This window comes from Dendrobates tinctorius, unplaced genomic scaffold, assembly GCF_039654945.1.
Source record: "Dendrobates tinctorius isolate UK_male_01 unplaced genomic scaffold, ASM3965494v1 ptg000208l, whole genome shotgun sequence".
Classification (NCBI taxonomy): Eukaryota; Metazoa; Chordata; class Amphibia; order Anura; family Dendrobatidae; genus Dendrobates; species Dendrobates tinctorius.
In genome coordinates this window covers 11,550,696-11,573,296 of record NW_027361875.1, presented here as the reverse complement: position 1 = coordinate 11,573,296, position 22,601 = coordinate 11,550,696, and the positions used below count along the sequence as shown (strand labels likewise).

The following is a 22,601-nucleotide window of genomic DNA, read 5'->3' as shown; positions in this document are numbered from 1 at the left end:
ATTCCATGTAGTAAGGACCGCCAACTTTCGGAATTTTTGACAGTACAACTCTGCAGGATCCTGACCCTGGTTTAATGCCAACAGGGTTCTCTCAGCTTGATCAGCGGCATTAGGTTCATCATACAACAACCCCAAGGCCTGAAAAAATGCATCCACATTAGTCAGAATAGGATTTTCAGGTGTCAGAGAAAAAGCCCAATCTTGGGGATCGCCGCGCAGCAAGTAGATGACAATTTTAACCTGCTGCACAGAGCTCCCCGATGAGTTAGGCTTCAAAGCAAGGAATGATTTACAATTATTCTTAAAATTCAGAAATTTAGACCGATCCCCAGAAAACACATCAGGAGTAGGAATCTTGGGTTCAGCAGCATGTGACTGAATAAGGTAGGTGGAAATTCCCTGTACTTCAGCAGCAAGCTGCTCCACACGATCAGACAGTTGCTTAATCTCCATTAGAAAAAAGAAAAATCCTCCTACGGCCCCAGAAAAAAAAAAGAGGAAAAAATACATAAAAAAAAATTCTGACACTTTTTTTTTTCTCTAACAATTCTTTCCTGCTTTTGAGTACCCTAGAATCTGCGGTATGGCTGGTGATTCTGTTATGATTGGGAAACCGAGGAGGAAAAACAAGACAACAAGCTAAGTCACAGAAAACCAGAGAAGTTGGTAACTATGCAGATTGCAGATCCCTGATCTACCCGCACAACTAGCAGCAGTCGTGGAGCGTTCCTAGGTTGGTCCTAGACACCTCGTCACAACCGGAGAACTACACAAGCCTAAAGAAGGAAAAGAGGAAAACTAACTGCCCCAGAGCAGACCCCAAAGGAAAGACAGCCCCCCACATGTATTGATGGTGACGCAAGATGAAAATACAAACAAAAGGCAGGAAAATAGGCTGAGCAAACGATGGGGCCCGGCTAACAAAAAAGGATAGAAAAGGAAAGACACTGTCTGCAATCTGCCAAAAACAACCTACAAAAATATTGTCCAACACTTCTGATAGCAAAATTAACCCTGAAGTCACTAGACTTCTAAACCTATATCAGCACTCTGAAATATTCTGAGATAGAGCAAAAAAGAGGCCAATCTTATAAGGGACAAAAAGCAGATTGGCAAATACTGATTAATAGGAGTGGAATTTCAGCCTAGCCCCAGCAGGGGCAGGCTGATTACACAACAAACTGAATTGACCAACAAGCGCAAGTGTGAACATTAGCAAAAAACACACTTAACTTGAGAAGACTGGAAGAGAGCTGAAGTCCAGGACCTGAGAAGCAGACTGAATCACCAGCACCCGGATAGGGCGTCGGCTGTCTTATATCCAGTCTGATACTCCAGAGATCCAATCGTTATCTTCCTCATCAGGTGGCAGATCATTACCACTTAAACCAACCGCACTACCTCCTGTCACCACCAGAGGGAGAATGGAAGGGGAACTCTCAACTGGTGGAGCAGAAAATGAGTTCATGACAGGCTGGGCAGCGGCGACCGCGGTTGGCGTTGAACACGCCGCAGCCGCGGGCTGGGATTGGGCTGCCGTGGCCATGGGCGGCAGCGAGTAGGCCGCAGCCGCGAGCCGGAGTCAAGCCGCGGTGGCTGCGGGCGGCAGCGGGTGGGCCGCGGCCGCGGGCTGGAGTCGAGCCACGGTGGCCGCGGCCGACAGCGGGTAGGCTACAGCTGCAGTCTGGAATCGAGCAGCGGAGGCGACGGGCAACAGCGGGTAGGTCGCAGCCGCGGGTGGCAGTGGACAGGCCGCAGCTGCGGGCTGGAGTCGAAACACAGGCGGCAGCGGATGGGCCGCAGTCGCGGGCTGGAGTTGAGTGACGGTGGCCGCGGGCGACAGCGGGTAGGCCGCAGCCGTGGTCCGAAGTCGGGCTGTGGCGGTTGCGAGGACGCGGTCGGGCAATCGGTGTCTGTCTGCTGTACGGCTCTGTGCCGTCTCTCTCCTGTCTGCGGTGAGTCTCCCTCCAGCCGCTGCTCTCTTCTTTTAGCTCTCTGGCACCCTCTAGCCTTCCTCCTTCTTCTCTCCCGCTGTCGAGTGCCCCCTGCTGGCGTCCTCAGCTCTTTTTATACTTGTTCCGCCCCCATCCCTTCTAGAACCCTCTGGTCCGTCCTCCAATTATGTCCCCCAGAAACAGTCCCCCTATGAACCTTGGTGACAGTCCCCTTGGTTCCGGCCTGGTTACACAGCGGGAACGCCCCCTCCTACACATACAGCAAAAATTTCACCTGGGCATCATGGAGTGTGAGACCTGGTGCCATGGAAAACGGTGACCAGCTCATTGATGTAAATATTGAAGAGTGTTGGACTTAGGCTGCAGCCCTGTCTGACTCTGCGGCTCTGCTGGAAATCAGCCTTTCTTCTACCATTCACATGCTGCAGCAGTTCATGGTGTAGGAGCTTTTGATTACATCATAAGTCTTTTCTCCTATTGCACTCTCCAGCAGTTTCAGTAACAGGCCCGAGTGCCACACTGAGTCAAAAACCTTTCTAAAATCTACAAAACAAGCATACATCTTCTCGTGCTTTGTGTTGTAGGAGTGACATTTAATGAAGCTGTGCAGGGTGTAGATGTGGTCGGTAGTGCGGTGGTTTGGCATGAACCCTGCTTGACTTTTGCTAAGGACATTATGCTCAGTGAGGAAATTAAGGATCCTTTTGTTCAGGATGCTGTTGAACAGTTTCCTCAGGTTACAATTGACACATATTCCTCTGTAGTTGGCAGGGTCATATCTGTCCCCACTCTTGTGAGTGTGTGAGGGAAGTAGACAGCATTCAGCGCAATATTGAACAGTTTAACCGTTGCTGACTGTATTTCCGGATGGCTGTATTTCAGCATTTCTGGTGGGATTCCATATGGGCCACTGGCTTTTCTACATCTTATGGAAGAGATTATCTCTGTAACTTCCTGTAGTGTGATTTGTGTATCCAGTGGGTTTTGGAAATGTTTGAATTTTTCCTCCATTGCTTTTAGTTTTTCCTGTTCTTGGTTTAGTTCTTCCTTCGGAAAATCTTGGCAGAGGTCTCTGAAATACTGAAGCCAGATATTGCCATTTTGGATATAGATGTTGTTTTTCTTGCTTTTTGTGTCCATGTGGTTCCATAGTTCCCAGAAGCAGTTGTCTTGGAGGGCGTCTTGGAGTTGGGACATGTAACTCTGCTTCTTCCTCTTGAGGATGGTTTGTATTGCCTTTATATGGTGTCGTAGGTATCCCTCAGACCCGGATGGTTGGGGTCTCTGTTTCCTGTTTGAGGCTGTTCTCAGGGTCTTCCATACGGCTTTACATTCTCTGTGAAACCAACAACTGGTCTGTTTTTCTTTTGGCCTTTTATAGTTGACTTTTTTAAGGTCAGACAATTCGGCCATGGTGTAGAATATATCACTGAGGTCTTTTGTAGCTTGGTTCACTCCTTCTGGGTTAGGCTTGTACTTGTAGAAGTGGTGGAGCATCTCCTGTATTCTGGGTCTACTGGGAGCCTCTTGAAATTTTATTGCTGACATCTTGGATCATTTATAGGATGGAGGCAGGTTGAAGAGGCCGCTCTGCTCAGACTTTGTGCCGATCTTTTTAGATTACATGTACAGGAGAAGTTGGCTGTGATTTGACAGGTGCGTTTGTGGTGTGACTATGAAGCCACCGATATTTACCATGTCCATATCTGTAATAGCATAGCCTACTACACTCCTTCCTACATGGGAGTTTAATGTATATTTTCCTATGGAGTCTCCATCGGAACGGCCCTTAAGAATATGAAGTCCTATAAACTTCTACATAGGTCCAGGATCTTTTTGCCACTTTTGTTGACTGTACTGTCTGTGTGTCCTGTATAGGGGGGGTCGTTAGGAGGATGACCTCTCTAGGATGTGTGTCCTGTATACAAGAGGGGGTGATGTCAGGAGGAGGACCCCTCTAGGATGTCTGTGCTGTGTGCCCTATATACAGGGGGTGGTCGTCAGGAGGACCCCTTTAGGATGTCTGTGTCCTATATATAAGGAGTGGTCCTCCGCTTCTCCCCTCTGCAAATCTCTTCACTGGCTCCCATTCCCTCAGCGTATCCAGTTCAAATTACTAATACTGTCCTACAAGGCCATCTATAACCTGTCTCCCCCATATGTCTCGGAACTAATCTCCCGATACCTTCCCTCACGTAATCTCCGGTCCTCCCAAGACCTCCTTCTCTCCTCCACACTTATTCGTTCCTCACCCAACCGCCTCCAAGACTTCTCCCGAATTGCCCCTATCCTCTGGAATTGTTTGCCCCAACAAGTCTGACTATCAACCACATTTGGATCCTTCAGACAGAACCTGAAAACCCCTCTTCAAGAAAGCCTACAACCTGCAATGACCCCGCTACCTCCTTCTCTCTCACCACTACCGGTGATATCACCTCAACCAACACCGGAACTGCTGCAACCCACCAACCTACTGTCTCCTTCCCCACCATCCTGTAGCATGAAAGCCCGAAAGGGCAGGGTCCTCTCTCCCCTCTGTATCAGTCTGTCATTGTTAGTTTGTTTACTGTAAGTAATATCTGTAATTTGTATGTAACCTCTTCTCATGTACAGCATCATGGAAGCAATGGTGCTATATAAATAAATAATCAGGAGGACCCGTCTAGGATGTCTGTGTTCTGTATACAGGGGGGTAGTCCAGTCGACAGGAGGAAGACCCCTCTAGGATGTCTGCGTTCCCTGTATACGGCAGGTGGGTCGTCAGTATGAAGCTTCCTTATTTTGCTTTTGTTGCTTTTGCTGAAAACTTCAAAACTAATAAGAAAAAACCCGAATCCGAGGACTGCGACAGGTTATCTTCCTCTGAATCACTGTTCCATTCACTGACAGGAAGCAGAGTGCAGCAGAACATGTAAGGGTGGAGTGACACACGGAGACTTCCCTCCGCCCGGTGCAGCTCAGCACTACTGCACAGAACAGCGGTGCAGCACCGGAGAGTACGTGCTATATGTGTTCAGGGAAGAGTCTGTTCCCCGCATTATTTCACCGTAACCACGCCCACCCTGCAGTCTCAGCTCCGCTCATTCATGAGCGCGTCTAGCTGCCTAGCTCATTGCCTCTTAGTCGCTTACCTGGTGACGTCATTGCTGTGCGACGCTTGTTGGTGCTTAGTTCCCCCACGAAAAGGTAAATCTGTATTTTATGATTATTACTTGGGAGACGGCGGGTCTGAGGCATCACAGTAGGCTCTTGGGCAGCGCTCACTGAATGCTCCCGTTTTGGCAAATTGCTCGGTATTCAGCCTGGAGCAGCTGCATAGGAGAGGCATGGCTGCTGTCCTGGAGGTGTGGACGTCAGCGCTGTATGTGACAGGGTTTCTTTTCAGGGGCCCGGAGAACCAGGGTGCTGCTCCTGTGTGGGGGGGGGGGGCTCTCATTGCGGCAGGACCAGGGTGACGCCTCCTGCGGGGGCTCTGATGGCGGCAGGACCAGGGTGACTGCTCCTGTGTGGGTGGGGGGGCTCTGATGGCGGCAGGACCAGGGTGACTGCTCCTGTGTGGGTGGGGGGGAGCTCTGAAGGCGGCAGGATTAGGGTGACGCCACCTGCGGGGGCTCTGATGGCGGCAGGACCAGGGTGACTGCTCCTGGGGGGAGGGGGGGGCTCTGATAGCGCCAGGACCAGGGTGACGCTTTCTGCGGGGGCTCTGATGGTGGCAGGACCAGGGTGCCGCCTTCTGCGGGGGCTCTGATGGCGGCAGGACCAGGGTGACTGCTCCTAGGTGGGGGCTCTGGTGGTGGCAGGATCAGGGTGGCGCCTCCTGGGGGGGCCTCTGATGGTGGCAGGACCAGGGTGACTGCTCTAATGGTGGCAGGACCAGGGTGACTGCTCCTGGTGGCGACTCCTGCGGGGGATCTGATGGCGACAGGACCAGGGTGACTGCTCCTGCGGGGGCTCTGATGGTGACAGGACCAGGGTGACTGCTCCTGCGGGGGCTCTGATGGCGACAGGACCAGGGTGACTGCTCCTGCGGGGGCTCTGATGGCGACAGGACCAGGGTGACTGCTCCTGCGGGGGCTCTGATGGCGACAGGACCAGGGTGACTGCTCCTGCGGGGGCTCTGATGGCGACAGGACCAGGGTGACTGCTCCTGCGGGGGCTCTGATGGCGACAGGACCAGGGTGACGCTTTCTGCGGGGGCTCTGATGGCGCCAGGACCAGGGTGACGCTTTCTGCGGGGGCTCTGATGGTGGCAGGACCAGGGTGACGCCTTCTGCGGGGGCTCTGATGGTGGCAGGACCAGGGTGACTGCTCCTGGGTGGGGGCTCTGGTGGTGGCAGGACCAGGGTGACTGCTCTAATGGTGGCAGGACCAGGGTGACTGCTCCTGGTGGCGACTCCTGCGGGGGATCTGATGGTGACAGGACCAGGGTGACTGCTCCTGCGGGGGCTCTGATGGTGACAGGACCAGGGTGACTGCTCCTGCGGGGGCTCTGATGGCGACAGGACCAGGGTGACTGCTCCTGCGGGGGCTCTGATGGCGACAGGACCAGGGTGACTGCTCCTGCGGGGGCTCTGATGGCGACAGGACCAGGGTGACTGCTCCTGCGGGGGCTCTGATGGCGGCAGGACCAGGGTGACTGCTCCTGCGGGGGCTCTGATGGCGGCAGGACCAGGGTGACTGCTCCTGCGGGGGCTCTGATGGCGGCAGGACCAGGGTGACTGCTCCTGCGGGGGCTCTGATGGCGGCAGGACCAGGGTGACTGCTCCTGCGGGGGCTCTGATGGCGGCAGGACCAGGGTGACTGCTCCTGCGGGGGCTCTGATGGCGGCAGGACCAGGGTGACTGCTCCTGCGGGGGTTCTGATGGCTGCAGGACCAGGGTGACTGCTCCTGCGGGGGCTCTGATGGCGGCAGGACCAGGGTGACTGCTCCTGAAGGGGCTCCTACCTAAATATGGATGGTCCCTACTAGTGATGAGTGAACGTGCTTGGATAAGGTGTTATCTGAGCATGCGGTGGTGCTAACCAAGTCTCTTCGGCGTGCTCGAATAATATTTTCATGTCCTCGTGGCTGCATTTCTCGTGGCTGTTCGACAGCCTGTTTGTTAAGCAATCCCTACACGTGTTGCTGTCGTACTGCCGTGAGATATGCAGCCACAGGGACTCTAACATATTTGTCGAGCACGCCGAAGACATTTGCTCATCATTAGTTCCCATCACTAATGTCTTACCTCTCCATGTGCCAAACCAGACCTCATCTAAATAGCGGAAGTGAAGGAAAACCAGGAATAGCTTGGGTTTAAACCTTGCTGGGTGCTGAATCCTTTAGGTCCTTACGCCATTCATAGCTGCCATAAATGTGCATGAGTATTTTGCCACCATTGTCCCTTTTGGCTTCTGTCAAGCAGGTATACTTACATGTACTATAGGCAGCACGGGGGCTCAGTGGTTACCACTGCAGCCTTGCAGTGCAGGGGTGCTGGGTCCACCAAGGACAACATCTTCAAGGAGTTTGTATATTCTCCATGTGTTTGTGTCTGTGTTTTCTATCACACTCCAAAGACATACAGATAGGGAATTTAGATTGTGAGCCCCATCGGAGACCGTGCAAATAATGTCTGTAAAGTGCTGTGGAATTAATGGCGCTATATAAATGAGTAAAATAAATAAAAATAAAATAAGTTTACTGAAAATAAAAAAAAGTATAGGTGACGTGCTACTGTATGCCTGTACATGGGAATTCATTGCAGCACTTAGAGCTTTTCCCTTTATATACATCAAGCAAGGACCACTACCATAACATTCACAGGGCCTTGTGCTGATCGTCTGCATCAGCCATATTACGCTATGGTGAGGATCAATAATTGTCATAGGTTTCACAGGACAGGTTTGTTTAGTGGATGACCGGGGTTTTCTTTTTTTTAATTTCCTCAAAATTATACCAAGTTAGTGAGAAATGTATAAATTAAAGTGATTCTGTGTTTTGCAGCTTTATAACCATCGCTGATCTATCTGCAGCATATCCCTCTGCTTGTAAGTCAGCACATGCCGTACAGGAATTGCACTAAGTGTGATTCACCATGAACCGGTTACAACAAGAATACGACGCTTATCCAATTGAAGAACCTAGTGATGAAGAACGTGGTATTAGCAGGTGAAGATTATGCTTATCATAAATCAGTATTGGTTCTAGACATTACCACAATGAATTTTAAACAAAACAATTCAAATGCAGTTGAAGTTCAGACTTTCAGCTTTCATTTGAGGGTATCCACATTAAAATTGGATGAAGGGTTTAGGAGTTTCAGCTCCTTAACATGTGCCACCCTGTTTTTAAAGGGACCAAAAGTCATTGGACAGATTAAATAATTGTAAATAAAATGTTCATTTCTAGTACTTGGTTGAAAACCATATGTTGGCAATGACTGCCTGAAGTCTTGAACTCATGGACATCACCAGACGCTGTGTTTCCTCCTTTTTGATGCTCTGTCAGGCCTTCACTGCGGTGGTTTTCAGTTGCTGTTTGTTTGTGGGCCTTTCTGTCTGAAGTTTAGTCTTTAACAAGTGAAATGCATGCTCAATTGGGTTGAGATCAGGTGACGGACTTGGCCTTTCAAGAATATTCCACTTCTTTGCTTTAATAAACTCCTGGGTTGCTTTGGCTTTATGTTTTGGGTCATTGTCCATCTGTAGTATGAAACGACGACCAATCAGTTTGGCTGGATCTGAGCACACAGTATGGCTCTGAATACCTCAGAATTCATTCAGCTGCTTCAGTCCTGTGTCACATCATCAAACACTAGTGACCCAGTGCCACTGGCAGCCATGCATGCCCAAGCCATCACACTGCCTCCGCCGTGTTTTACAGATGATGTGGTATGCTTTGTCATAGTACAAATGACAGGATGGCACTCACCGTTCTCTTGGAATGATTCACTTTATTTCATATCGACAAAGCATAGACACTGGCACGGGAGAAATGTAAAAAGACGGACAACAGCAGCCGTTTTGTGCACAATGCACTTCAACAGGTCCCATGCTCAGGCTCAAGGAAACACTAATTTATACCACATGTGTGAACAAAAGAAACTCCACCCCTTGCCTGAACGTGTCTTAAAAAACCCCTAAAATAAAAAATAAAAACAAGCATAATTTACATACACCATATGCAATAAAACTAGCAATCATAGCCGCTTCAGAGAAATACGGACATATCCACTTTTTTGTTTAGACCCAAAGGACCTGTGGCTTTTGTACGGAGGATCCATTTAGCTTCTATTTGTAAAAGATGTTTTTTATGATTCCCTCCATGCTGCGGTGTAGAGACCCTTTCGATGCCAGTAAACCGTAATGCCTCTGCATTCCCTCCATGTTCTTTCCTCATATGTTCTATAAGTCTAGGGACACCCTTTCCTGTGCTGATAGAATTGAAATGTTCCCTGAATCTTACACAGAGGGGCCGGATCGTTTTCCCAATGTAGAAAAAACCACATGGGCAAAACAAACAAAACATACACTACAAAGGTGGTCTTGCAAGTAATAAATTCCGTGACCTCGTGAAATATAGGTCCCAGTTTTATAGTTTTGCCACTTAATTTGAATGGACACCGAGAACAATTTTTACATGTGTAGTTTCCCTTTGGGGCACTAGATTCCAACCAATTATTTCGTTTATTTTGAAATCTGTTCTTAACTAATAAATCCCGGAGGTTCGTACTTCTTTTGCTCGCAAATAGAGGACCCCTGCTGAACATATTTATAAGGTCTCTATCACTTTCAAGCAAATGCCAATTCTGTCTAATGACTGTTCTAATGTGTCTATCCATGGGATTGTGTCTGAAACTGAAAACAAACCGTTTCTCTCTTCTTTTTTTGATTTGCCCGGTAATGACTGGTTCACTATTAACCCTCTGTAGGGCGGAATCTAGAACGGAATCGGGATACCCTCTTTTTTTTAAATCTGTTACGCAATTCATCCGCTTGTCTCTGAAAGCCTTCATTATGACTATTGAATTTCTTTAGTCTCAAAAATTGACCATAAGGCAGAGGATTCTTTACATAATGAGGGTGTGCACTATTGTAGTGTAAGAGGGAATTTGTGGATGAAGATTTGCGGAAAATTTCTGTGTATAAAATTCCATTAGCCAACATCAATCTAACATCCAAAAAATCTATTCCCAAACCTCCAAATTGTGAGGTAAACTTCATATTCATATTATTATGTGAATTAAGAAACTCCACAAATAAATTGAAATCCTCTTTTAACCCATCCCACACAATGAAAATATCGTCCACATAGCGAATGTATAATTTTATATATTTCAAGAAGGGATTGGTGACCGCATAAACTACCTTCTCCTCCAAAACCGCCAAAAACATATTAGCGAGAGTACGTGCGACGGGAATACCCATCGCTGTACCCTCTGTTTGTCTATACCAGACATTGTCAAATTGGAACGCATTATGTGTAAGAATAAAATCAAGACCATCTGTAATGAAATTGATAGTTCCCAGATCCCTATCAGAACTCAACAGCACTTGTCTGATTGCATCTACTCCACCCTCATGTGGAATTCTAGTGTATAAATTCTCCACATCTATGGATGTCATCTGGAAATTATCCTGCCAATCAATTTCTTTCAGAACTGTCACAAAATCCTTCGAATCTTTTATGTACGAAGGAATCTCCTTGAGGAGAGGACGCAAAAGCCAGTCTATGTACAGGGATAGGGGCTCTGTGAGAGACCCTATCCCAGACACTATAGGGCGGCCTGGAGGAATATTAATGGACTTGTGTATTTTGGGTATATGATACCAATGTGGCTTTCTCCGAAATTCTGGAAACAATTTCTCAACTTTACGTTTTGAAAGTATATTGTTTTCAACCTGTTGCCTTAAAAGGGACCGCAATTCTTCTTTATATTTATTGGTGGGATCACTATTTAAGACGCAGTAAGTTGAAGAGGCGGATAACTGTCTATTCGCCTCAGCAACATAACTGTCCCTATTTAGTAGAACTACGTTACCTCCTTTATCCGCTGGATGCAGGATTACATCTGACCAGCCCTGAATTTCTTTAATGGCCTGTCTTTCTTCCCAAGTTAAATTTGCGGTCTGTTTTGGATATATTAATGCCTCTAAATCCTTCACTACTTTTGTTCCAACACATCTATCACATTTCCAGGGGAAATGGGAGGCATGTACGTGGAACTACAACCTCCTAAAAAAGGAACATAACTATGTGTAGTAGTTGTACTACACTGGGTGACAGGATCGATATCCATCAAAATTAATGCGTCCAGCCATAAATCCCAGAGGGCCAATAGTGCATGGAATCTCTCCAGGACAACTACTGATTTCAGAGGAAGCATTATTGGATACAAAAGATTTATGCAAATGGATTTTTCTCAGTGCTTTAAAAAGATTTATTTTAAAATCAACCATATCAAAGTCCTGAGGAATGCAATAATTAAGACCTTTGGACAATACATCTAAATGTCTCTTTTCTTAGACACGATCTGTTAAATTGATGACCAAATTTTGCATGGAATCAGTCTCCTCTATGTCTTCCAAGACACCTGTTTCCTTTTTCGTAAATTGCCGCTTGGACCTCCTCTTTCCTCTGCGGATTCTACGTCTAAAGGGAATGATGTAGACTCTGCGTTATTCTTCCTTTCACCTGGACATACAGGCGGATAAATGTCCTCATTAGCGCTAGAGTCTGAATCAGTGGTCAAATAATGCCTTTTATGGTGTCGTGGTTTCATATTCTCTCTTTTAAAATTTCTTCTCTTAAAAATTCCTTTTTTCTTTTAGGATTTTAGTCGAACTTTTTAATCTTTTCTCATTTATTTTTCAGGTTCTCCGTCGGGAAACAGGGTGTAGCTATCACCCTGATTTCCAATATCAGGCGGCTGAGCGAGCAGTGTGGTGTCACCCACATCGCACCTCTCAGTACCGCAGGCAGGACTTTTACCCTATCACCTTCCGGTGCTATGGACTGTGGACAGGTGGATGGTCCTTGCCAATCCTCCTCCTCACACCTCTCTCGGGACAGGTTTCTCAGTCTGTGGTCCAGGTCTTAGAACGATTACCACAGCTATCTACAGCCACCTGTGCGCCGACCGCCTCTCAGGGTGAGTCGTCCGCTCCTGACCGCGACCTTCGGAGAGACAGACAGGGCAGGAGCTCTAGGAAGCGGGCTCTATCTACTTCGTCCTCTAGCTCGCAAGGTCCTTCTGATTCTGCCAGGTTTCATTCCCTTTCCTCAGATGACCCTAAGTCTGGCGATGACTCTCAATCGGAGTCTAGTTCAGAAGCAGACAACATTTCTAAAACACGGGACATGGTCGATAGTCTCATTTCGGCTATCTTTCAAACCCTTAAAATTAAGCAAGATAAGCCTCCCTCTCAGGAATGCTCGGTTCTCCTTAAACGAGCGAGACCTCCATCTCGAACCTTTCCCAATCACAAAGAGTTTGATACTACCTTATCCAAACACTAGAAGCGCCCTGAGCAACACTTCTCAGGCCGCAAGTACTTAGACGTGCTGTACCCTTTTGAGGCGGACCTGCTCACAAAATGGACCAAGGCCCTAGAGGTAGATCCCCCAGTTTCCCGGATAGCCTCTAAAACGGTTCTATCCCTTCCAGATGGGGCATCGCTTAAAGATCCTACAGACAGGCAGATTGAATCTTTCACTAAGTCAATTTTTGAGGCATCCGGTGCCTCCCTCTGTCCTATTTTCGCATCCGCCTGGGTAGCGAAAGTCATCCGCTTGGGCAAAAATTCTTCGCAGGGGCATATTAGCGACAGCTCCTCAGGACGAGTTGGCAGATCTGGCAGATCAGATTAACCATGCAGGTAAATACCTTTTGGCCGCCTCCTTGGACGCGGCCGGGTGCGTGGCAACGGCTAACAGCAACATAGTAGCTATACGCAGAGTCGTTTGGCTAAAGTCATGGAATGCGGATACCACTTCAAAAAAGTCGCTTACTAATCTGCCATTCCATGGTTCTAGGCTCTTTGGAGTCAAGCTGGATCAGATAATCTCCGATGCCACTGGTGGTAAAAGCACTTCTCTTCCCCAGTCTCGACCAAAACGCTTTTTTAACAGAAAGGGTTTTCAGCCGTTTAGGCCTTTTCGTCCCTTCTCTTCCACGGAGAGATCTGCCCAGCAAGATTGACCCTCTGCCACTAGGGAGCGGGAGCAGAAAAAAAACATCTTACAAGCCCGCTCCCCGCTGGAGATCTAGAGGACAATACTCCAGGTCTTCAGGCGCCAGTTCCGGCAGGTTTTCCTCCAAGTGACGGGTCACCCCCACCTGGAAGTTCTTCCAGGGTGGGAGGCAGACTTTCCTTTTTCATGGATGCTTGGCTGTCTGTTGTCAACGACGCCTGAGTCAGAGAAATCGTCGCATCCGGATACAAGATCGAATTTGCTTCCCCCGCGAACAGACGATTTTTCGTGTCTCAACCTCCGAGACAGCGGTCCCAGATTCCAGGGTTCTATCAGGCCATTTCCTCCCTTCTTTCCGCCGGAGTGATTGTTCCCGTTCCCCCAAGCGAACGGTTTTCAGGGTTCTACTCAAATCTCTTCGTAGTCCCGAAGAAAGACTGCTCCCTTCGTCCAATCCTGGACCTCAAGTTGCTCAATCGCCACGTAAAGATTCTTCATTTCAAAATGGAGCCCCTTCGGTCAGTGATAGCCTCCATGGAACCTGGGGAATTCCTCTGCTCTGTGGACATACGGGACGCCTATCTGCACATTCCTGTTTGTGTGCAACATCAGAAATATCTTCGATTTGCGATTCAGGAAGATCACTACCAGTTCACGGCTCTTCCCTTCGACCTAGCTTCCGCTGCCCGTGTTTTCACGAAGGTGATGGTGACTGTCATGGCCATCCTTCGCTCCAGGGGGATCCTCATCATCCCTTATCTGGACGATCTCTTGATCAAGGGCTTGTCCCGTCAAGACTGCCTTCAGAGTCTTCAGATAACCCTGGATACTCTCTGCTGCCTCGGATGGATAGTCAACAAAGAGAAGTCCATTCTGATCCCCACTCAGCGTCTGACCTTTCTGGGCATGGAATTCGACACGAAGCTAGCCCGGGTGTTTCTTCCGAGGGAAAAATTTGCGGCTCTTTCCAAGGGCATCAGAATCCTCAAACGGCCAACTCCCATTCCAATTTGGTCCTGCATTAAGGTTCTGGGGAAGATGGTAGCTTCCATGGAAGCAGTGCTCTTTGCACAATTTCATCTTCTCCCCCTCCAGCTGTCCCTTCTTTCAGCCTGGGACAAGACCACGATGTCCTTGGACCGTCCCATTCTCCTCCCTCTCAGAGTGAGGCAATCCCTCACTTGGTGGGCAATGCCAGAGTCAGTTCTACAAGGGAGGTCCTTTCTTCCGCTTCAGTGGCAAGTCATCACCACCGATGCCAGCCTTCTAGGATGGGGAGCGGTGTTCCATTCGGAAACGTCCCAAGGACGCTGGAATCCACAGGAGGCTCTTCTCCCTATCAATCTTTTGGAGATCAGAGCAATCTTCCTGGCCCTTCTTCGCTGGCAGCCTCTCCTCGTCTGCAAGCCGGTCCGTATTCAGTCGGACAACGCCACGGCTGTGGCGTACATAAACCACCAGGGGGGCACGCGCAGCAAATAAGTAATGTCAGAAGTGGCCAAGATACTGCACTGGGCAGAACGTTACGTTCCGGCAATCTCCGCCGTTCACATTCCAGGGGTGGAAAATTGGGCAGCCGACTTTGAGTCATCAAGGTCTAGCATCAGGAGAATGGGCTCTTCACCACACAGTCTTCGATCAGATATGCCAGCGCTGGGGCTCACCGGATGTCGATCTCATGGCATCTCGGATGAACCACAAAGTTCCACGTTTCGTAGCCAGGTCCAGGGACCCTCTTGCCGTCGCTTGCAACGCCCTAGTAATTCCGTGGTCCCAGTTCCAACTTCCTTATCTGTTCCCGCCTCTTGCCTTGATCCCTCGTATGGTCAAAAAGATAAAATTGGAAGGCGTACCAGTGATTCTAGTGGCTCAGACTGGCCAAGACGGCCTTGGTACGCGGAGCTGGTGAACATGCTCGCGGACGTTCCCTGGAGGCTTCCAGACCGTCCAGATCTTCTCTTGCAAGGCCCCCTTTACCACGAGAATTCTCAGTCTCTGAGTTTAACGACATGGCCATTGAGGCCGCGATTCTGAGAGAATCAGGTTTGTCCGACCAGGTGATTCAGACTATGATCAGAGCCAGAAAACCGGCCTCTTCCCGCATTTACCATAGGTACTGGAAGGCTTTTTTCCATTGGTGCGACGATAAAAAAGTCTTTCCGATGTCTTTTTCTATTTCATCCATACTTGGTTTTCTCCAGTCTGGTTTAGAGGCGGGTCTGTCCCTCAGCACCCTCAAGGGCCAGGTCTCCGCTCTATCTATCCTCTTCCAAAGATAGCTCGCGTCCTTGTCGCAGGTTAAGAACTTTCTCCAAGGGGTCGCCCACGTGGTTCCTCCTCATCATTCGCCGATAGACCCGTGGGATCTCAACCTCATTCTTAGCGCTCTCCAAAAGGCGGCGTTCGAGCCTATCCAGGACATTCCTTTGTCCCTTCTCTCATGGATGGTAACCTTTTTGATTGCCATTACATCCATCAGAAGAGTTTCTGAGTTGGCGGCCTTGTCATGTCGTTCCCCTTACCTGATTCTCCATCAGGATAAGGTCGTCCTCAGGCCCGTTCCTTCTTTTCTTCCAAAGGTGGTATCCTCTTTTCACATCAATGAGGATATCGTTCTCCCATCTTTTTGTCCTGCTCCTTCTCACCCTCTTGAGAAGTCTCTCCACAGACTGGACGTAGTTAGAGCCCTGCTTGTCTATCTCGCCAGGACCTCTTCTTTTCGTCAGTCCGATTCCTTGCTGGTCATCTCTGAAGGTCGCCGGAAAGGGCTTCCGCCATCCAAATCCACACTCGCTCGCTGGATTCGTTCTACCATTCTGGAAGCGTACTGACTTCAGGAAAAATGGCCTCCTCCGGGAGTGAGAGCTCACTCCACCCGGGCTGTGGCGGCTTCGTGGGCAGTTCGTCACCAGGCTTCGGCTTTACAAATTTGCAGGGCCACGTCCTGGTCGTCCTTGCACACCTTTGCGAGGTTCTACAGGGTTCATACCCAGGCCTCGTCTGATGCAGACGTTGGTAGGAAGGTTCTGCAGGCGGCGGTGGCACACCGGCCGACCTAAGCCTTTCCTGTTCTTTCGTTCCTTATTGCTATTCCCACCCTTGGGACTGCTTTGGAACGTCCCATGGTAATCTGTGTCCCCCAATAAGGCGATAAAGAAAGATGGATTTTTGGTTCTTACCGTAAAATCTTTCTTGGAGCCTTCATTGGGGGACACGGCACCCTCCCTGTTTAAGTTGTACCGTGTTGGGTCTTTGAGTCCCTTGTTGGGTTGGTACATAGTTTTAGAGTTGTTTTATCGTTACTTCTCCTACTGCTTTCTCACCAACTGAGGTGCTTGGTGCCTGTCGGTGGGTGTATACTGCCGGGGAGGAGCTAATTTTCTTGTTTTGCATAGTGTCAGCCTCCTAGCAGCTGCAGCATACACCCATGTTAATCTGTGTCCCCCAATGAAGGCTCCAGGAAAGAGATTTTACGGTAAGAACCAAAAATCCATCTTTTTGTTCCATGAAAAAATTTGGTTAGTGTCAAAATCATGTTTGTCCCAGATAAATTTATCTTTTTTTCTTTGCTTGATCTCTGTCTGTAAAACCACCAATTTACTGTCCAATTTTTTTATTCAGGGTTAACCATTGCTGTTCTGTGAGTCTTGTTTTTAACTCTTCTTTTGTTTTATTAAGATCCATTTTCACTTGCTCATAATTAAGCATATTCTGTTGTAAAACCAGATTCAGAAGATCCTGTGAACATTTTAGCAGGATTTTATTCCATTCCTCAGAAAATCTTGCATTATCCTGGAACTGAGCCGTCGGTTTAAACACTCTTAACCCACGAGGTACTCTGTCACAGTCCTATGTAAATTATGTTTTGTTTTTATTATTTTTAATTTTAGGGGTTTTTTAAGAAGCGTTCAGGCAAGGGGTGGAGTTTCTTTTGTTCACACGTGGTATAAATTAGTGTTTCCTTGAGCCTGAGCATGGGAACTGTTGAAGTGCATTGTGCACGAAACGGCTGTTGTCCATCTTTTTACATTTCTCCCGTGCCGGTGCCTATGCTTTGTCGATATGAAATAAAGTGAATCATTTCAAGAGAAAGGTGAGTGCCATCCTGCTGTCTTTTTTACTATGACATTTCATGTTTTTTGTTTACATGGATAGAGCACCTGTTCAGTAAAGGGTTACAGGTGTTATACCGATAGCGGTTACAAGCAGCTTTGCGGGTATTTCTTTCCCAGGGAGAGTGCCGGATGTTTTCTTTCTTTCTTTGGACTGATATTTGTGGTATGCTTTGGATCATGAGGTGTACCACGCCTTCGCCATACTTTTCTCTTTCCATCATTCTGGTAGAGGTTGATCTTGGTTTCATCTGTCCAAAGAATGTTCTTCCAGAACTGTGCTGGCTTTTTTAGATGTTTTTTAGCAAAGTCCAGTCTAGCCTTTTGATTCTTGATGCTTATGAGTGGCTTGCACCGTGCAGTGAACCCTCTGTATTTACTTTCATGCAGTCTTCTCTTTATGGTAGATTTGGATATTGATACGCCTACCTCCTGGAGAGTGTTGTTCACTTGGTTGGCTGTTGTGAATGGGTTTCTCTTCACCATGGAGATTATTCTGCGATCATCCACCACTGTTGTCTTCCGTGGGCACCCAGGTCTTTTTGCATTGATGAGTTCACCAGTGCTTTCTTTCTTTCTCAGGATGTACCAAACTGTAGATTTTGCCACTCCTAATGTTGTAGCAATTTCTCGGATGGGTTTTTTCTGTTTTTGCAGCTGAAGGATGGCTTGTTTCACCTGCATGGAGAGCTCCTTTGACCGCATGTTTCCTTCACAGCAAAACCTTCCAAATGCAAGCACCACACCTCAAATCAACTCCAGGCCTTTTATCTGCTTAATTGAGAATGACATAATGAAGGGATTGCCCACACCTGTCCATGAAATAGCCTTGGAGTCAATTGTCCAATTACTTTTGGTCCCTTTAAAAACAGGGTGGCACATGTTAAGGAGCTGAAACTCCTAAACCCTTCATCCAATTTTAATGTGGATACCCTCAAATGAAAGCTGAAAGGCTGAACTTCAACTGCATCTGAATTGTTTTGTTTAAAATTCATTGTGGTAATGTCTAGAACCAAAATTAGAAAAATGTTGTCTCTGTCCAAATATATATGGACCTAACTGTATAAAATTACATCGTTGTACTAGGTATTACTTGAGGACGCAATAATAGATTAAATCTTCTGCAGGCCTTAAGGTGTAGATCACAACATAGGGAAACAAGGAATAAAATACAGACTCACTTTTTCATGAACCATTCTCTCTGGCCCTGCAGTAAATGATCATTCAGACATCTGGGACCCCAAAAATCAAAAGGAGTCACAGCACTGTTTCCCTTTCAGTTTTTTTCTTGCATAGCTGCACTCCCATCTGTGCAGGCAACTGTGGCCGGACCATTGCACTCGAATGGATCCAAGTTGCAGAGGTGGTCAGTGGGGTTGCCAAAGGTTGGGCTAATAATAATAAATATTATTATTACTGAGTGGAGGGAAATCGTAGCGCTATGCCACCACTAATTGAAGTGGAAGTCCATGGTTGCAACATTTCCTTTATTTTGCTATGTGTCTCTTTCTAGCCCTTGCCTAATAAACTATACGAGAAAGACTATAAGGATCATCCCTGTGGTGAACATTAATATCTATTTATCATCTCTCAAATCTCATCAGTGATCTGTTTTATTTGTTTTATTGGAGAAAGCAACACAAGTGTCCTTTTAACTTGAGCAGGATTTTTTTATGACTGTTTTTCTCTTTTGAAGTTCTGAAGATGAGTTGGATATTCTTTTACACGGAACTCCAGAACAAAAACGCAAGTTGATTCGTGAATGTCTTACCGGCGAAAGTGAATCTTCTAGTGAAGATGACTTTGAGAAGGAAATGGAAAATGAGCTGAGTTCTACCATGAAAACAATGGAAGGGAGATGGCAAAGCACTGGCCCAGGTGTGTGAATTCATTTAATTTTATTATTGTCTAGCCTTATAACCATACTTATGTGTGCAAATATATATCTTGCAGAACGCCACTGTTTACACAGCATCTTCTGTGTGCACTGGAAGTCACTTGTTCAATGTAAACCTATGAGACTCACGTCAAGGTTCTCATAATAATAACAACATATTCTGCAGCACTTTACAATTAAGTAGGGATATGTACAGACAATAAAGACATCACAAAGTAACACAGTTCAGTTACAGGAGGAGTGAGGGTTTTGCTCGCAAGCTACTAGGGTTGCATTGAGAAAGCTGTGTTCTAGTCATTAATGGGAATACTAGCAATGGATCCCCCAAATGTGGATACATGGTAAGTCTATTTTGGGGGTGACAAGAACGTTTAGACTTTTAATTTTAATTTGTTTGTTATTAATTTGGTGATTGTAATAATTTGGGTGTTTTTATATTTTAGACGCCTCTACAAGCAGTGCCACAACGTCAGGAGGAGACAAGCCGCAGTTTTATGATGAGATATACTTTGACTCTGACTCTGAGGAGGAAGGTACATAAAGATGCATTTAGCATGGTGTGAACAGTTGGATGTCTTTAATCTCGTTTCTAACAAGTTGTAACTTTGAATTGATGTATATACATTTGTACATTATTATTATTATAATTCATTTAATTCCATGGTGCCATACAGGTGAAAAGTATTTACGTACATGTAATATATATATTACAACAGGCATAGAGGGGGAAAGGACCCTAACCTCACGGACTAACAATCTACAGGCTAATGAGGAAGGAGACAGTCGGTCAGGGGGTTGGATCAGCTCTGGTTGTGGTATGGTGGCAGCGAGGTTATTGGAGGTTGTAGGCCTTTCTAAAGAGACGAGTTTTTGGGTTATGTCTGAAGGTTTAAATTCTTTTAGACAATCAGATGTATTGAGTCACGGGATTCTATAGGATGGGGGATGCCCGAGAAAGATCTTGAAGACTGTTGGGTGATGAACGTACAACAGCGGAGGAGAGAAGGAGGTGTTATGAGGACCAGAGGTTGCGTATGGGAAGGTATCGGAATGTTATTTTGGAGATGTTAGGTGGAAACAGAATATCGACGACCTTGTATGTAATTGTTAGTAGCTTATATTGGATTTTCCTGTTGCTAAATATGAAGCAACTGGATGAAGAGATTCTCTACTCAACAAGCACGACAAGAGAAATATCTATAGAAACCAACTGGGATGTAATACAATTAGATAAACTTTTTTTCTGGCTTTTATCTCCAAATTCCAATGTTCTGCTCAATTTTGCAATCTCTGAAGTCTTCGTTGATATTATTCAATTGTTACTATTTCTTCTTAGGGACTGAAAAAGGAACGGTACAGAAGCGGAAAGAAAAGCACAAAGTGCTGTCTAATGATGACTTGCTGTATGATCCACACGAGGATGACCGCGACCAGGAATGGGTAGATGCCAAAAGAAGAAGGTAAGGCTATAACACAATGCTTGTAATTAAATTCGATTAGTTGCTGATATTTTTACATTGTAATGGAAAGAAATCATAATCTCATGATCCCCAAAATCAGAGGAGACGAAGTATATACTCTGTATTGATATGGTGATTGCGGATTATATTCGCTGCTCCTGATAAGAAGCTTAAAAAGTGAGCTGTGTGGACCATCATATGCCACCATATTCTCTACTAGATGCAACAAATCTAGGGGAAAATACCATCATACTAAGGCTCATGCTCACTTGCGAGAGACTCGCACGATTCTCGTGCGAGTCTCGCGCATGAAAACCTGGCAATGCCACCGGCACTGGGGCCGGAGCGTGCGGCTACACACAAAAACATGCAGCTGCACGCTCCGATCCGAGTGCCGAAGGCAGTGCCAGGTTTTCATGTGAGAGACTCGCATGAGAATCGTGCGAGTCTCTCGCAAGTGAGTATGAGCCCTTAGGCAGAGGCCAATGCAGCTATAATTTGGCATAGGGTGCCAATGTGCTTTTTTCTCGCGAGATAATATATTAAAAATAAATGTTATTTGGGATTTATTTAAAATGATCTCTTTAAATATTAGTTACAGAAACATCAGAAAACAAAGGCAATCGCAGACCCATCCGACCAAACAGAATGCTCTTCCCAGCAGCGATGCCATCTTGAACTGTCCGGCATGTATGACTACACTTTGCTTGGATTGTCAAAGGTATGTGCACCTAATATCCATTATTTGGTATTCCAGTTTTAGGATATTTTTTTTTTTCAAACTCTTTTTATTAGTTTTAAACAGTACATATCAAACCAATAACATGTCATAGAATCCATGTCAAGTTGTCTTTTCCATTCTATTCAATATGACGTTATTGTCAAAACAATAAACGTATCCAAACGCTGCCTGTTTTGTAATTCCCCCCCCCACCTCTCTAGGATATAAATTTTATTCCATTTTTCCAATTTGTTGTTTCTCATTTCCTCTTTGTTTTCAAAATTGTAATTAGTATCTGTACGGCAAAATTATATTTTTTGCAGACACGAATCCTATAGGACACAGTACCGAGCCATGTTTGTCATGAATTGCATTGTCAACAAGGAGGAGGTTCTAAAATTTCCTGAACAGCCCATAAAGAATAGACGACGGGAGAGAAAAAAAAGGAAGGCTGCCTCAACAGTGTCAGCAATGGAAACGCAAAGTAAAGAGGTGGACATGTACCACCCCGTGAAATGCAGTGAGTGTTCCACAGAAGTGGCCGTTTACGACAAGGAGGAAGTCTACCATTTCTTTAATGTACTAGCCAGCCACTGCTAGGACCAGGACATTGACTTTCTCAGTGATGCTTTCCATCACTTACAGTTTTATTTTGCTTTTTATATTGATTTTTGGTATTTTTAGCATTGAAAAATCTTTGGAGATGATCATATTCTTTATTAAGAAGGAAATCTAATCAATATTAGATGTATTTCATCACCGGAGTCACCCAGAGTGACTTCAAGGAGACATTGAGGAACTGAAAATACCAGCAAATTTTTGTAAAAAGTTTCAGAGACTCAAAACTTTAGAGCCTTTGTGCACATTGATCTCATTACAATATACATTACTGGTGCAATCTCAAATTGGTTCTTGTATTTAGAAAGAAGCAGCTAAGGTATACAATGCTGTTTTTCACAATTAAATGTTAGATTATTCTCTGCATTCCACATGTTTTAGTTTATTTTTGTTCTTTTGACATATTGATGTCTATAAATTTATAGTCTGGAAGGGATTGGCAAAAACCTTTTATATATAAGGCACAATAAATGCACAAGAAAGGCTGTCGCATGGGTTTTATGCAACAATGTACATGTTGCAGGCAGCCAGTGCATGCAGACCTAAAGTGATTGGTTTCCATATGAGGCTGTATGTGTGCCTATTACAGCCAGTGCAGTGTGGTACAAAACCAGTGCTCCCCTTACTGCCCCACATATAATGCCCACCACTGTGCCCTTTAA

At 46.3% G+C, this 22,601-nt stretch overlaps 1 protein-coding gene across 5 annotated transcripts; it reads left to right on the top strand.

Annotated features, from left to right (window-relative positions):
• Window positions 1–4,900: 4,900 nt before the first annotated feature.
• EAPP (E2F associated phosphoprotein) lies at window positions 4,901–22,305 on the top strand. 5 transcript variants are annotated; one of them, XM_073554221.1, is made up of 7 exons: window positions 4,901–5,141; window positions 7,971–8,106; window positions 18,940–19,121; window positions 19,584–19,673; window positions 20,477–20,600; window positions 21,196–21,321; window positions 21,645–22,305. In XM_073554221.1, the coding sequence occupies exons 2-7, from the start codon at window positions 8,033–8,035 to the stop codon at window positions 21,919–21,921; spliced, it is 873 nt and encodes a 290-aa protein (XP_073410322.1). In that variant the 5' UTR covers window positions 4,901–5,141; window positions 7,971–8,032; the 3' UTR covers window positions 21,922–22,305. The 5 variants fall into 5 exon arrangements, with proteins under 5 accessions (XP_073410322.1, XP_073410321.1, XP_073410324.1 ...); XM_073554220.1 differs by having other exon boundaries at window positions 4,902–5,141; window positions 7,942–8,106; XM_073554223.1 differs by lacking the exon at window positions 4,901–5,141 and adding an exon at window positions 5,167–5,316.
• The last annotated feature ends 296 nt before the right edge of the window (window positions 22,306–22,601 follow it).

Coding starts and splice junctions, on each gene's coding strand:
- EAPP (XM_073554221.1), top strand. CDS start 8,033: ATGAACCGGTTACAACAAGAATACGACGCTTATCCAATTGAAGAACCT. Junction 8,107..18,939: donor GAAGAACGTGGTATTAGCAG/GTGAAGATTATG, acceptor TCTCTTTTGAAG/TTCTGAAGATGAGTTGGATA. Junction 20,601..21,195: donor GTAGATGCCAAAAGAAGAAG/GTAAGGCTATAA, acceptor TTTAAATATTAG/TTACAGAAACATCAGAAAAC.